Source organism: Xenopus tropicalis, chromosome 7 (genome assembly GCF_000004195.4).
Source record: "Xenopus tropicalis strain Nigerian chromosome 7, UCB_Xtro_10.0, whole genome shotgun sequence".
Lineage (NCBI taxonomy): Eukaryota > Metazoa > Chordata > Amphibia > Anura > Pipidae > Xenopus > Xenopus tropicalis.
The window spans coordinates 109,890,236-109,904,880 of NC_030683.2; the positions used below are offsets into that span (position 1 = coordinate 109,890,236).

At 38.5% G+C, this 14,645-nt stretch overlaps 1 protein-coding gene across 1 annotated transcript; it reads right to left on the minus strand.

Moving 5' to 3' along the window:
• Positions 1-1,365: 1,365 nt before the first annotated feature.
• On the minus strand, positions 1,366-14,045 carry LOC108648138 (DNA damage-regulated autophagy modulator protein 1). Its single transcript, XM_018095793.2, has 9 exons — positions 14,004-14,045; positions 13,619-13,745; positions 11,162-11,303; positions 10,984-11,051; positions 9,707-9,840; positions 7,163-7,340; positions 4,748-4,803; positions 4,176-4,256; positions 1,366-1,691 (listed from the first exon to the last, which is right to left on the minus strand). The coding sequence occupies exons 2-9, from the start codon at positions 13,659-13,661 to the stop codon at positions 1,584-1,586; spliced, it is 810 nt and encodes a 269-aa protein (XP_017951282.1). The 5' UTR covers positions 13,662-13,745; positions 14,004-14,045; the 3' UTR covers positions 1,366-1,583.
• Between the last annotated feature and the right edge of the window lie 600 nt (positions 14,046-14,645).

Below are 14,645 nucleotides of genomic sequence, written 5' to 3' on the forward strand. Positions count from 1 at the left end.
ATGTCACTAGATTAAGATACACAGAAATTGCCACTTCAGCATAAACGTTTACGTGACAAGTGGTTTGGACTTGCCTTGATGGGACCATTTGGTATAACAAAACATCTTATAATTTATGAATACATCAGAGATACTGGCACCCTGAACGCTATTTATAGGCAAAATATGCAACAATTTCAACACAAACAAAAAAAGAATAGAGAAAGCAGCTGAATGGGATAGGAGTATTAGAGCTTTGGCTTTTAATAACTCATTTATGTTCACAAGTGCAGTGTGCACTTACACTTTTAGTGCCTTTTAGGTGTTGCTATGCCAATTGACGCAGGGGAACCCTGAAGCTACTGCCTCCTACTGACCAGGTTCCCTCAGTGCCCTGCATCGATAGGCACAGCACACTTGCACAGAACGAATAGGGCACAGACATCACTTGGGTGCTGAACACCATAAATGATGCTAGTCAGGCCTAGCAAATCACTTAACTGCGCCCAGTTTGCAATGAATCACATGCACAGTTGTGTCCATTTTGGCAAATCAAACAAAACGGAGGTAGACGCTGTGCCAGTCAGCCAAGAGAATCGCTGTTTTCATTCACAATGACGTTGGTAGTTCTAGGAAATAAAGGTGCATTGCTCTTTGCACACTGTATGTAGCTAAGTGAATGTGCCTTCTTGTCTGCATATAGTTGATCAACTCAATGTAATGATCCCATGTTCTGAGAGTACTTTAAGTCAAAGCTATACTGGCCCTTTTCACAATACTATTGTTTAGACATATCAGAGTATAAACCTTCTGCTGTCGTCATCTCCCAGAATCCTCATTCAACCATCACGTACACCACCTGATAAGGAATAATTTACTTGCGTTAAAACCTTGACTATAGATCCACTGTGACAACTGCATTACAGGAAAAAAAGTCCTGAGCAGAAACCCATCTGAAATATTCAGTATTCAGACCATAAAAAGGGCATTTTTTTTCTTTTTATTCACAAACCTAAATGTCACCATTTTTCAGCAGTGCCATTTACATTGTCTTTGGCTCACGATATCGTTCTTCCTGCTTCTGCAGAAGTCTGTAACCTGCAGGAATCATGGAGCAATGCCATATGAGTGTAACTCCTTAGATTCCAAAGGGTTCTCTCCCCAGTGAATTTTATCCATAATTCTGTAACTTATTCTGAAACATTGTAAAGCTTTATAATCAGCACTCATGGTTTGTCAAAGGAGGGGCACAATACAGTAAAAAGGTTTAAGTTGGCCATACACAGGCACATTGGGGGCGTTACCATGTGGGCTAGCACACAACAACAGGGCTGCTTGGTAAATATATGGTAGGTGGCTGTATTGTGGGAAGGACTGCAACTGATCTGAGTTCTAATTTGGATTTTATTTTTGCTTAAATAACCAGATTAGGACACACTTTTAATATTTGTCTTTGAAGATGTACAGTAGCTTGAGTCAATGCTATGTTATGTTTCCTCCTCAAGTAAATATTTCCATCTTCTACATTGATATAGACACATGGTGCTTGAGCCCTATTCCCCAGCTTTTCTTTGGGGTGTGGTATACTTCCCCTGTTATTGCATTTAAGGTCTTGCATTCAATTCCCCAACAGACTCTACAGCATTTATGGACTTTTCCTGTTCACACATCCAGTTCTTGCTGATGACCGGCCCATATGTCAGACGTAGCCGCTGAATAGTTAAAACAGAATTATTGCAGCATGAATATGTTATTGGTATTATGTAACAATGTTAAACCTACACATACTTTGAAGTACTGACAGGAATATGTAACAATATGTCCGTTGCTTTATTTCAACTGGCACTATTATGTTCTAACAAAGGCAGCAGAATTGTACAGGTACAGGTATGAGACCTGTTATCCAGAATGCTCAGGGGTTTTCTGGATAAGAGGCCTTTCTGTAATTTAGAACTCCATACCTTAAAGCTGGCCATACATGCACCAATATAATCAACGCGATACTTTTAGTTGATTGGACAGGTTAGACAATTTCGGCTGGATAGCAATAAAATCTGCAAATGTATTGTGTATCTGCCGATATCCTTGGGGGACCTACAATGTATTTCCAGGACGTCATTTTCTTACGATTGGTACCAACTGTTTTATGTTCAAAACGATTTTTTATTTTTGGGGCTTTAGCCTACAATTTCTGAATGTTAGTTTTAGATAATTGCATTAAACGTAAGATTGATATCTGAATGTTTGGCAGAAGAAGACTTAAATCTGAATGTGTATGCCTGGCTTTAGTCTAATAAAAATGAATTTAAACATTAATTAAACCCAATAGGGTTGTTTTGCCACCAATAAGCATTAATTATATCTTACTGGGGATTCCTCTACTGTTTTTTACTACAGAGAAAAAGAAAATCATTTTTAAAAATGTAAATTATTTGAAAAAATTGAGTCTATGGGAAATGGCCATCCCTTAATTCTGAGCTTTCTGGATAATGAGTTTCCAAATTATAGATACTATACCTGTATAAGATCTGTTATTCAGAAACCTGTTATCCAGAAAGCTCCCATTGTAAGCAAATAATTCAAATTTTTAAAAAATTATTTCTTTTTTCTCTGTAATAATAAAACTGTACCTTATACTTGATCCCAACTAAGATATAATTACCCCTTATTGGGGGCAGAACAGCCCTATTGGGTTTATTTAATGGTTAAATGATTCCCTTTTCTCTGTAATAATAAAACAGTACTTGTACTTGATCCCAACTAAGATATAATTACCCCTTATTGGGGGCAGAACAGCCCTATTGGGTTTATTTAATGGTTAAATGATTCCCTTTTCTCTGTAATAATAAAACAATACCTGTACTTGATCCCAACTAAGATATAATTACCCCTTATTGGGGGCAGAACAGCCCTATTGGGTTTATTTAATGGTTAAATGATTCCCTTTTCTCTGTAATAATAAAACAGTACCTGTACTTGATCCCAACTAAGATATAATTACCCCTTATTGGGGGCAGAACAGCCCTATTGGGTTTATTTCATGGTTAAATGATTCCCTTTTCTCTGTAATAATAAAACAGTACCTGTACTTGATCCCAACTAAGATATAATTACCCCTTATTGGGGGCAGAACAGCCCTATTGGGTTTATTTCATGGTTAAATGATTCCCTTTTCTCTGTAATAATAAAACAATACCTGTACTTGATCCCAACTAAGATATAATTACCCCTTATTGGGGGCAGAACAGCCCTATTGGGTTTATTTCATGGTTAAATGATTCCCTTTTCTCTGTAATAATAAAACAGTACCTGTACTTGATCCCAACTAAGATATAATTACCCCTTATTGGGGGCAGAACAGCCCTATTGGGTTTATTTCATGGTTAAATGATTCCCTTTTCTCTGTAATAATAAAACAGTACCTGTACTTGATCCCAACTAAGATATAATTACCCCTTATTGGGGGCAGAACAGCCCTATTGGGTTTATTTCATGGTTAAATGATTCCCTTTTCTCTGTAATAATAAAACTGTAGCTTATACTTGATGGTAACTAAGCTGCATGAATCCATATTGGTGGCACAACAATCCTATTGGGTTTAATTCATATTTAAATGTATTTTAAAACACTTAGGGTCTGGTGATCCAAATTACGGAAAAATACCTTATCCGGGAAACCCCAGGTCCCAAGCATTCTGTATAATAGTTCCTATACTAAAGACTCCCATTGCTAAATTGCTATTTTCATACAAATTTTGACACAATGTTCATGTTCTGTAGTGATTTTTAAGAATTATTAATATAAATCAGAAGGGATGCACCAAATCCACTTTTTCAGATTCGGGTGAATGCTTCGTAAAAGATATGGCCTATTAGCGGACCAAATCCGAATCCTAATTAGCATATGCTAATTAGGCTTCAGAAGGGCCAAATGTCACCACGTGCTTAGTGAAAAATTTCCAACTTCCGTGTTTACATGACAAATAGTCACGCAATTTTTCGGATTCGGTTTGGCTGGGAGTGCGGATTCGGCTGACTCCGAATCCTGCCGACAAAAGTCGATTCTTAGCCGAATCAGGACCGAATGCTGGAATCAGTGCACCCCTATAAATCAGCATGGCTGAATAAGAAATTACTGTACATATACTGGTATATTTAAACTTGCACACATAAAGCTTACATAATTCTGACACTTACTTGAAAGTCTTTAGTAAATGTGAGTATATAGCCGCAAATTCCAAACGTTGTCAACCACTCAAAGACAGCATGACTGAAGTTCTAAAAAAAATATTTTAAAAACTGAAAAAAAATGAATCCTACTTGATCAATGTGATAGTTGGTGTTTGGTCGAGGTGTCAAGGTATTTAGTGAAGGCTTACAGTGGTTAATTGACTTAATGATTTCTTTTTGAGTTTTCAACCTAACATTTTTATCATTGGCATTAACCAACACACTCATGCTGTGAGCCACTGACATCAATTCATCTGCTCTGATTGGCTGGTTCCAGCAAGGTGCAGTGCACTACTGATAAACAGCATTACTGAGGTATTTGTAGCAGGTTGAAGAGGAACACTAATAATTTTTAATTCAAAATCTATAAAAAATGATAACCTCTGTGCCTAATAATAATTATGTATCCCCTACACAAGATAACACTGTAAAAAAATATAGGTGAAGAAAGCAGAATAGTAACCACCTTTTCCTATCCAAGGGTTCCTAAAAGTTGCTGGTAAAATAGAGAAATAATATATAGTTGCATAATAACTTACCATATCAGATTGGGTGCATGACATCAGTAGCACACACATCATCTTTGTAAATCCAACTGTAGGATTAATGTGTTAAAAAATAAATCTCGGATACAAGGAGGCTATGCAATACAGAGGATATGCAATGCATCTCAGAAACACAGAGGATACAAATTACAATAAATGCTAGCAAATATCCCCAAAATAACAGTGTTTAAACCAGCAAATACCCTATAGCAGTGCTGTCCAACTGGCGGCCCGCGGGCCGCATGCGGCCCGCGACCCCCCTCTGTGTGGCCCTCCACCTGTCTGGCTGCTTTGATGGCTTACTCTTGTGTAAGCTTTAAATGGTATCAGTACTGAGATTAACTGGCCCCCTGCATGGTTCTCACCTCAGATTCAGGCTGTAATCAGGCTGTATTGTTTAAATATGTAATCCCCTGTGTTGTTCACACCTTCTAATCTCTGCATTGTTCACCCCCTGCAGTGTTCACACCTCAGGCTCAGGCTGTAATCACCCCCATTGTTCCCCTGTTCACACCTCAGGAGCAGTAGAAACCCACAAATAATCCCTGCATACTACAAAAAGAACATATACTGAGGTGGTACTGCAATTAAAAAGTTTTTTAATATATAGTTATTGTGCAGACTGTAGGAGCAGTGCCAGCATTGTGTCACTGTAGGCTGCCTGTGTGTGCCATACAGGCAGCATAGGGCAAGCAGAGTATGGCACACACAGGCAGGGTAGGGAAGGCAGAGTATGGCACACGCAGGCAGAGTATGGCACACACAGACCAAGTTTGGCACAAACCAGCCAAGAATGGCACACACAGTGAAAGTATGGCACACAGGCAGGGTAGGGCAGGCAGAGTATGGCACACACAGGCAGGGTAGGGAAGGCAGAGTATGGCACACACAAAGGCAGGGTAGGACAGGCAGAGTATGGCACACACAAAGGCAGGGTAGGGTAGGCAGAGTATGGCACACAGGCAGGGTAGGGCAGGCAGAGTATGGCAGGTTTTTGCTGTACTACAACCATTAATATGGGTATGGTCATGTGATAACATGGGTGTGGTTTCAAGTGGGTGCGGTTTCAAAAAGGGGAGTGGTCAAAACTGGCTTCCATTATCGGCCCTCCACCACGTAGGTCGGAAAAATTCCGGCCCTCGGTACAACAGAAGTTGGACAGTACTGCCCTATAGGATTGGAAGATAGCAGTACTCCAACCTATCTGGTCTTTACTTTGCCGACAAGCTCAATGTCAAAGCCATAGCAGCCATTACTAAATAGGATCTTGGAGTCCAAAATAGATACATTTCCAATAAATTAGTTTGTCACAAATGTTGGGTTTAGTCCACCTAGGGTGGCCCAGAAAAAGGAATGGGGGGTCTAACATGAACTAACATGGTTAGTTATGGTTCCATGTAAGGGAAAAGCCTATTTGTTCTCCTGGAGGATGAGCATCAAGGTTTAAGGCTGAGCATACATTTGCTGTTCTAGATATTCTGTAATAGTTCATATATCTGTAATTTTGTAATAAGCAAAGCGGGGCCCTTCCAAAATGTGGCGCTTTGCCTAAAAAAATTCTTAAAATAACTGTGGTAAGTAGGTTTGCCACCTGGCTGGTATTTTAATGGCCTAGCTGGTAAAATACCAGCCAAAGCCAGAACCAGTATTACAAATTTAATGGCAATCTATTTGTCAGGAAATTTGTTATCACCTATTGTTCTGCCCCCTAGTGCGTCCCCTATTCCTGCTCGCAGGTCTCCTCTAATATCTCTATCCCCCCCTCACCCAACTCACCAAATTTCTTTAGCATTAGTCCAATGCCGTCCCTTCCTCATCATCACTCCGCCCCTTTTGTACCATAACTCCACCTGTTGGACACCATATACCTGCCCCTAGCTGCCCTGCCCCCTACCCACGCTGGCCGGTATTATTCCCTAAAGGAATACCCTAGTGTAAAATTATTTAAATCAATATATTTTGCCAAAAGATAAACAGGAAGGACTAATAGAGGAAAGCAAATAGGGAGTTGACTCAGAGCAGGGATCCCCAACCTTTTATACCCATGAGCCACATTTAAATGGAAAAAGTGTTGGGGAGCAACACAAGCATGAAAAAGGTTCCTGGGGGTGCCAATAAGAGCTATAATTGGCTATTAATAGCCCCTGTGTGGACTGGCAGCCTACAGAAGGCTCTGTTTGGCATTATACTTGGTTTTTTTGCAACCAAAACTTGCCTTCAAGCCAGAAATTCAAAAATAAGCACCTGTTTTGGGGCCACTGGGAGCAACATCCAAGGGGTTGGGGAGCAACATATTGCTCAAAAGACTCAGAGACTGAAATACATATGCGAAAGATAAAAAGAATCCTGATGGGCATAAAACCAAAATAGTAAGTTACTTGAAAACTACAAAACAGGGGTAAAGGATACTCATCAATAGAAATGCAAGGGAGCCAACAGAGAAACACAAGCGTACGATGACCATTTGCTTATTATCCTGCCAGACTGATGATTGGAGGCACAGGATGGTGTGAGAGAAATTGTATAAACAGTTCAGACCAAAGCCTCCAATGGCTCCGGCCAAATGAACACTGAAGGCTACAAGCACCTAAAAAATAAATGTAAGAGTTAGCCCACTGTATTCCATTTGTATGTATGTATGTATAACTTTATTTATATAGCGCTACTTATGTACGCAGCGCTGTACAGTAGAATAGAATAATACAAACAGGGGTATTAAAATAGATAAATACAAAGTATTACAATAAGCACAAATAAATACAAGATACAGTTGCAATAAGTTAAGAGTCAAAGACACAAGAGGATGGAGGTCCCTGCCCCGTAGAGCTTACAATCTATATCCATTTCCTAAAATGTGTTTATACATTAAATTTAAAATGAGAGCCAAGCCCATACTGGTAGCTTTCAGTAACAATCCTAATAACTCAATATACTGCAGGTACCATTACATCCGTAGGGGGGGGGGGGGGGCATACAGAGGTGGAGAAATGACCATAATCTGATGCTGCATTAAGAAAGAACAGAATGGTTGAAGGAAATGTTAACTCACAAAACAAAATAAGGTAAAATTGTTTAGAGCGTAGTTCTGAGGCTTTCGCAATTATATGCATTTTTTACTCCCCTAATAAAATACATTGGCTACAACAGTGCCACCTGCTGTTCATGTTGACTGACAGGCTACAGTCAGAAGAAAATGAGGTGGTTATAAAAAGACAAAAGACAAACCTTTTTTGATATCCGGTGACTCTTTTTGCTTGCTAACTTTATTTTCTAAGCAGAGAAACATCACTCCTTTCCTTTTCTTACTAACTAAATTTTCTTCTGGCTGTAGCCAGACAAGATGAACAGTAGGTTTCAGATTTGTTAGGTGTAATTCTGATGACAGATAGATGCCGCTAACACCATATTCATAATTCGGCTTAAATGGAACTTGTTTTAAGAGCAAGTGAAATGCTTCTTCAGTGCCAGGTATCATCATCATCATTAATTTATATAGGGCCAGCAATTTAAGCAGTGCTTTACATTTATTTCTTACAAACAGGGATCTTTATTTTATATAACAAGGGTTTACAGAGTAACAGAATCAGAGGGCCCTATTTGCAAGAGCTTACAATCTAAAGTGGTTCAGGGTACATTTGAAATAAAAGGAATATGGAAACAGATTGATTATTTATGATACATAAATAAATGTCTGATCAATTGAGATACATTCAGGGTTGGACGGGGCTACCGGGACACCCGATGCCTGTTGCCTATCCCCAGGCTGCAGGTGTCCTCCCCAAACACGTTTCACTTATGCGCGCTCAGGGGAGGATGTCAGGATGGGGCCCCTGCAGGGTTTAGGGGGGAGTGGCACGGGACGAAGTGCAGAGGGGAAGCGACTGGCGGGGGCACCTAGGGGGGTGCGGGGACCCTTGCCCGGTAGCCCTGGTGGGCCCTGCTCCCCCCAGTCCGACCATGGATACATTAAATATGCTACCCTAAACAGATGGGCCTTTAGGAAGTGTTTGCATGTTTGGACTGAAGGGAAGAGCCTGAAAGTCAGAGAGAGAGAGTTCCAGAGACAGGAGGAAGCCAAGGAAAAGTCTTGCAATTGGGAATGGGATGAAGTGAGAAGAGAAGAGAGGTGAAGGTAAGAAGCAGAGCATAGGTTGCTTAAAGGGGTGTATTTAGAGATCGGAGCTGAAATATAGGGAGAGGCTTCATTGATAAGGGCCTTATATGTGTGCATAGGGGAGTCAGGCAGCAGCATTTAGAACAGATTGGAGTATGTTACAATAGTCAAGGCAGGAAATGATAAGAGACTAGATGAGTCTTTTAGTTGTGTCTAAACTGAAGTAAGGGCTTATTTGGGCAATGTTGTGCATCCGAATACAACAAGATTTGGGAAGTGTTTGGATGTATGATGTATATAAGTCAAAAGGGATTCTGGGAACAAATTCCTTAAGGCTCTTTGAAAAATCCCATTTACATGGGTTTATCCTATAGGCTAAAGCTCACCCACCTGGTTTTTAAAGCAGAAGCCAGGATAATAGCTGATCAGATGCCCAACTACAGATTGGTTTTGCCCTTCTTGGGGCTCATCAGTGTAGTGCAGGGTTTTTCTGACCAGTAAAACTGGTCTGTAGTTGGATATCTGATCAGTTATTATCCTGGCTTCTGCTTTAAATACCCAGTGGGTGAGCTTTAGCCTATAGGATAAACCCATGTAAATCATGAATTTAGGTATTTTTAGAACCAAGAATGCATAGGTATGTGGGCTAGTCATTTGGATATCCAGCAAGTCCATGTCAGAGAACAGTTTTATTTGGAAGAAAAAAAAAATGATGTTTATGTTAAGACAACTATGTTGTATGTAAAAAAAACAAACTGAAGCTTTAAGACCTGGGGTCCCAATGTATTATGGAATAACAACTGCAGAATATTTTAATATAGCAATCTAAAGTGGCTCACCGAAACATAAGCAGCGATGAGAAAGCCCAGATAGGACAGCAATCCCCAGCACAACAGGATTTTGTTCCATTTCCTACTTATATTAGAATGGTAAATATTTATGTACTTATATTCAGCATACACGATTGCAGCACCTAAAAACCATAAAAATGAATCTTAATAGCATATAGTTATCTTGATTTAAGCCTTAAATAGTTTTTTTTATCTCCAAAATTCTAAGCATTTATATATATAAATATATATTTGAGCAAATAAAAATTCTTATACAGGTATAGGACCCGTTATCCAGAATGCTCGGGACCAAGGGTATTCCGGATAAGGGGTCTTTCCGTAATTTGGATCTCCATACCTTAAGTCTACAAAAAAATCAATAAAACATTAATTAAACCCATTAAGATTGTTTTCCATCCAATAAGGATTATTTATATCTTAGTTGGGATCAAGTACAGGTACTGTTTTATTATTACAGAGAAAAGGGAATCATTTAACCATGAAATAAACCCAATAGGGCTGTTCTGCCCCCAATAAGGGGTAATTATATCTTAGTTGGGATCAAGTACAGGTACTGTTTTATTATTACAGAGAAAAGGGAATCATTTAACCATTAAATAAACCCAATAGGGCTGTTCTGCCCCCAATAAGGGGTAATTATATCTTAGTTGGGATCAAGTACAGGTACTGTTATATTATTACAGAGAAAAGGGAATCATTTAACCATTAAATAAACCCAATAGGGCTATTCTGCCCCCAATAAGGGGTAATTATATCTTAGTTGGGATCAAGTACAGGTACTGTTATATTATTACAGAGAAAAGGGAATCATTTAACCATTAAATAAACCCAATAGGGCTGTTCTGCCCCCAATAAGGGGTAATTATATCTTAGTTGGGATCAAGTACAGGTACTGTTTTATTATTACAGAGAAAAGGGAATCATTTAACCATGAAATAAACCCAATAGGGCTGTTCTGCCCCCAATAAGGGGTAATTATATCTTAGTTGGGATCAAGTACAGGTACTGTTTTATTATTACAGAGAAAAAGGAAATCAGTTTTAAAATTCTGAATTATTTGATTAAAATGGAGTCTATGAGAGACGGGCATTCCGTAATTCGGAGCTTTCTGGATAACGGGTTTCCGGATAAGGGATCCCATTCCTGTATTTATAAAGTTCTACTGCATTAGAAAGCAAATGTTGCATTGATCAGTTATCAGGCCAATAATTTCATGATTCCATTTAAAATTTTCATTAAAAGGTAACCTTATTAGTGGCACTTACCTAAAATGCTGGTTATGGTGCAAGCAAAAGCAGAAAAGATATATTCTGGATTCATCATTGATGTTTGACTAGAAGATAAAAATAAAATATACTGTTAGATTGTATTCTTGCCATCTTCCTTTATTTGGTAATAAAAGGTGTGTGATTCCCATGCATAAGAAAAAGCACATATACTTACCTTATAAATGGCAGAAAGGCATGTGTATGTCCCAAACTAACAGCTAAAGAAAATGAGATGATAAGACAGACCATAGTCCAAGCAGCCCAAAGGACAGGCAAAAAGGCCAAGCTTCCTTTACAGCAGGATGTCATGCCATGTTCTATAAAATGTAAAATATAAATGAAATAATGTATAAAAATCAGTAGTCGGAAGTTCCAACTATAACTATACTCAAAAAATGTTATGCTTTGCAGTCATTTGTATTACAGGTATAGGACCCATTATCCAGAATGCTCAGGACCAAGGGTATTCCGGATAAGGGGTCTTTCCGTAATTTGGATCTCAATACCTTAAGTCTACTAAAAAATCAATAAAACATTAATTAAACCCAATAGGATTGTTTTGCATCCAATAAGGATTAATTATATCTTAGTTGGAATCAATTACAAGGTTCTGTTTTATTTCTACATAGAAAAAGGAAATCAGTTTTAAAATTCTGAATTATTTGATTAAAATGGAGTCTATGGGAGATGGGCTTTCCGTAATTCGGAGCTTTCTGGATAACGGGTTTCCGGATAAGGGGTCCGATACCTGTATTTAATCCAAAACATAAATAGATATTTTTCAAGTAAATCAAGAAGCAAAATGCATTTTCAACGAACACCCTATTTATTTGGCTAATATAGAACACATGCATATAGTGCCCCTTTATGATAGGGGATGATGAGTAGAGATGTAGCGAACTGTTCGCCGGAGAACTAATTCGCACGAAAATCGGGCAAGTTCGCGAACTTTTAGTGATGTTCGCAATTTTGGGTTCGCCTTAGCTGGAGCCAAATTTTGACCTCTCACCCCAGAGCCAGCAGATACATGGCAGCCAATCAGGCAGCTCTCCCTCCTGGACCACCCCCGGACCACTCCCTTCCATATATAAACCGAAGCCCAGCAGCCATTTTACATTCTGCCTGTGTGTGCTTGATGAGTTAGCATAGGGAGAGAGCTGTGCAGGGGTTTGAGGGACAGTTGAGGTAGCTTTGCTGACTAGTAATCTACTTTCTACTGCTCTGTATGTAGCTGCTGGGGACAGCTGTCCTGCTGATCTCATCTGCTGTAACCCAATAGTCCTTGTAAGGACTGCTTTTATTTTCTGATTACTGATTACAACAACGTATTTTTCAGATAAATTTTTGCCCTTGATCCCCCTCCTGCATGCCACTGTCCAGGTCGTGGCACCCTTTAAACAACTTTAAAATCAGGTTTCTGGCCAGAAATGGCTTTTCTAGGTTTTAAAGTTCGCCTTCCCATTGAAGTCTATGGGGTTCGCAAAGTTCGCAAAAGTTCGCACTTTTTGGCAGAAGTTCGCAAACGGGTTCGCGAACTTTTTTTGTGAGGTTCGCTACATCCCTTATGATGAGTTATAGAGAAGGGTCAGCAGGAACTTTCCGTCGTTTGGATCTCCATGCTTTAAGTTTACTAAAAAATTAAAGAAACCCAATAGTATAGTTTTGCATCCAATAAGGATTAATTGTATCTTAGTTGGGATCAAGTACAAGGTACTGTTTTAATATTACAGAGAAAAAGGAAATCATTTCTAAAAATTAGAATATTTTTTTCTATGGGAGATGACCTTTCCGTAATTCGGAACTTTCTGGATAGCGGGTTAGCGGATAACAGACCCCATACCTGTATATTATAAAAACTATTTCATGCTCTGTAAAGTAAATATTGTATATACAGCCCTGTTCACAAAATGAGTCCTACTGTCTGATGAAGGAACATACTTTTTGTCTATCTTTTAATTAAGCAATGTATGTGTTTTTTGTTTTTTTTATTTTACAAAACACAAAATGAAATTACTTTCTAACTTCCTGGTTTTGCAGGGGCACTACTTGCAGAGATAAAGCTGGTAAAATAAATTTCAGTGCACAGATAAGCCATCTGCAAAATATGCTGATACTGTTTTTAAAACATAACAAAGGCTGCAGGCAGGGCTGTATTTATATATATATATATAAAGGCACCTGAGGGCCTGTGCCTAGCACGGCAGCCTTAGGGCGGGGGCATGGATGCACATATAATATATGAAATCTAAAAAAATGAAAAAATGGAAACCCTCTCCAAAAATGAAATTCTTTACATTCAAAGAAGCTAGAAAATACAAAAAAAATAACCCATGGCATTATTAGAATTGCTCTGTACATTTTGTTCCACCAGAAAAAAACATACTTTTTTCAAGCTGGGAAAAATGACTAAAACAACACGCCGACACTCTTATGTTGACTCCATGGCAATTGGCAAAACTTCATTATTTTGCAAAATTTTTTGATGAAGCAAAACAGACTAATTTTGCACTTTGCTAAATAAAATTTCTTACTGATTTGTTTGGTTAATAACCCATTCAACATGTCTATAAACTTCCCAAAGTCTTCCATTATTAGTCACTGCTTTCCAGCATTAGGGTGGTGGACCCCATACCTCTTTCACATAAATTATTTGAAGGTGGAGTAAGTGAATACATGGGGGACTCTATATCTCCAATGTCCTTTTCTCGCTTGCAGATCCAATCCTCCTTGCAGTTCTTGCAGTATTTAAGATTAAGCTGCTGTGCATTAAATGAAAAAACACAAAAGTAAAAGTATGTATTTATTACATAAGCCTTTGCATTAAGCATACACTACCATTAATATACTGTCTACATACACATATCTAACTATGCCTGTTCTTCTGTTATGTATTTGGTCTAATACTGAACTCACACAAACGCCTTTATGAAAGGGAAACTATACCCCCAGAATGAATACTTAACTAACAGATTTATATTATACTGTAGCAGTAAATATTGCCCATTGACATCATTTACCTCGAGCCACCATTTTGTGATGGGCTGTGTGCTCCCTCGGAGATCAGCTGACAGGAAATAATGCAGCTCTAACTGTAACAGGAAGTAGTGTGGGAGTAAAAGTCAGAACTCCGTCTATTAAATGGCTCATTTGGCCTACAGTAACATGTATGTGTGCCTTGGCTTGTTTGTGTGCACTGTAAATCCTATGATCCCAGGAGGTCCTTAATTTTTTAAAATGCCAGTTTTCTATTTAGGATTACCCAGTGGCACATACTACTAAAAAAGTGTATTTTTTATGAAAATGGTTTATTTAGATGAAGCAGGGTTTTACGTATGTGCTATTTTATGCAATACTGTACAGTATATATGTATAGAGACCTACATTGTTGGGGGTATAGTTTTCCTTTAAATATACTTTGAAAAGTCAATTCCTAGACACTATAAACAGCAAGCATTCCTTTGAATAAACTTGGGTATAATACATATGAAACTATTTTAAGCAACATGGTTGTCTATGTTTTTTTAATTGCTAGCCTTCATATTTTGCCTCTAACTAGCTGGGGGTCACTTGACTGTGAGGCTTCAATTTTGTCAAAGTTCTAATTTTGTATTACTTATATTTCTATTCAAACCATCTGCTAATTATCTAACATTATGTCT

Bases quoted from the DNA above. Each gene is read 5' to 3' on its own strand.
- LOC108648138 (XM_018095793.2), bottom strand. From the start codon at position 13,661: ATGTATTCACTTACTCCACCTTCAAATAATTTATGTGAAAGAG. The intron at 9,841-10,983 runs GTAAGTGCCACT...TATGGTTTTTAG, and splicing joins CACCATAACCAGCATTTTAG to GTGCTGCAATCGTGTATGCT. The intron at 1,692-4,175 runs GTAAGTGTCAGA...TTAACTATTCAG, and splicing joins CATTTACTAAAGACTTTCAA to CGGCTACGTCTGACATATGG.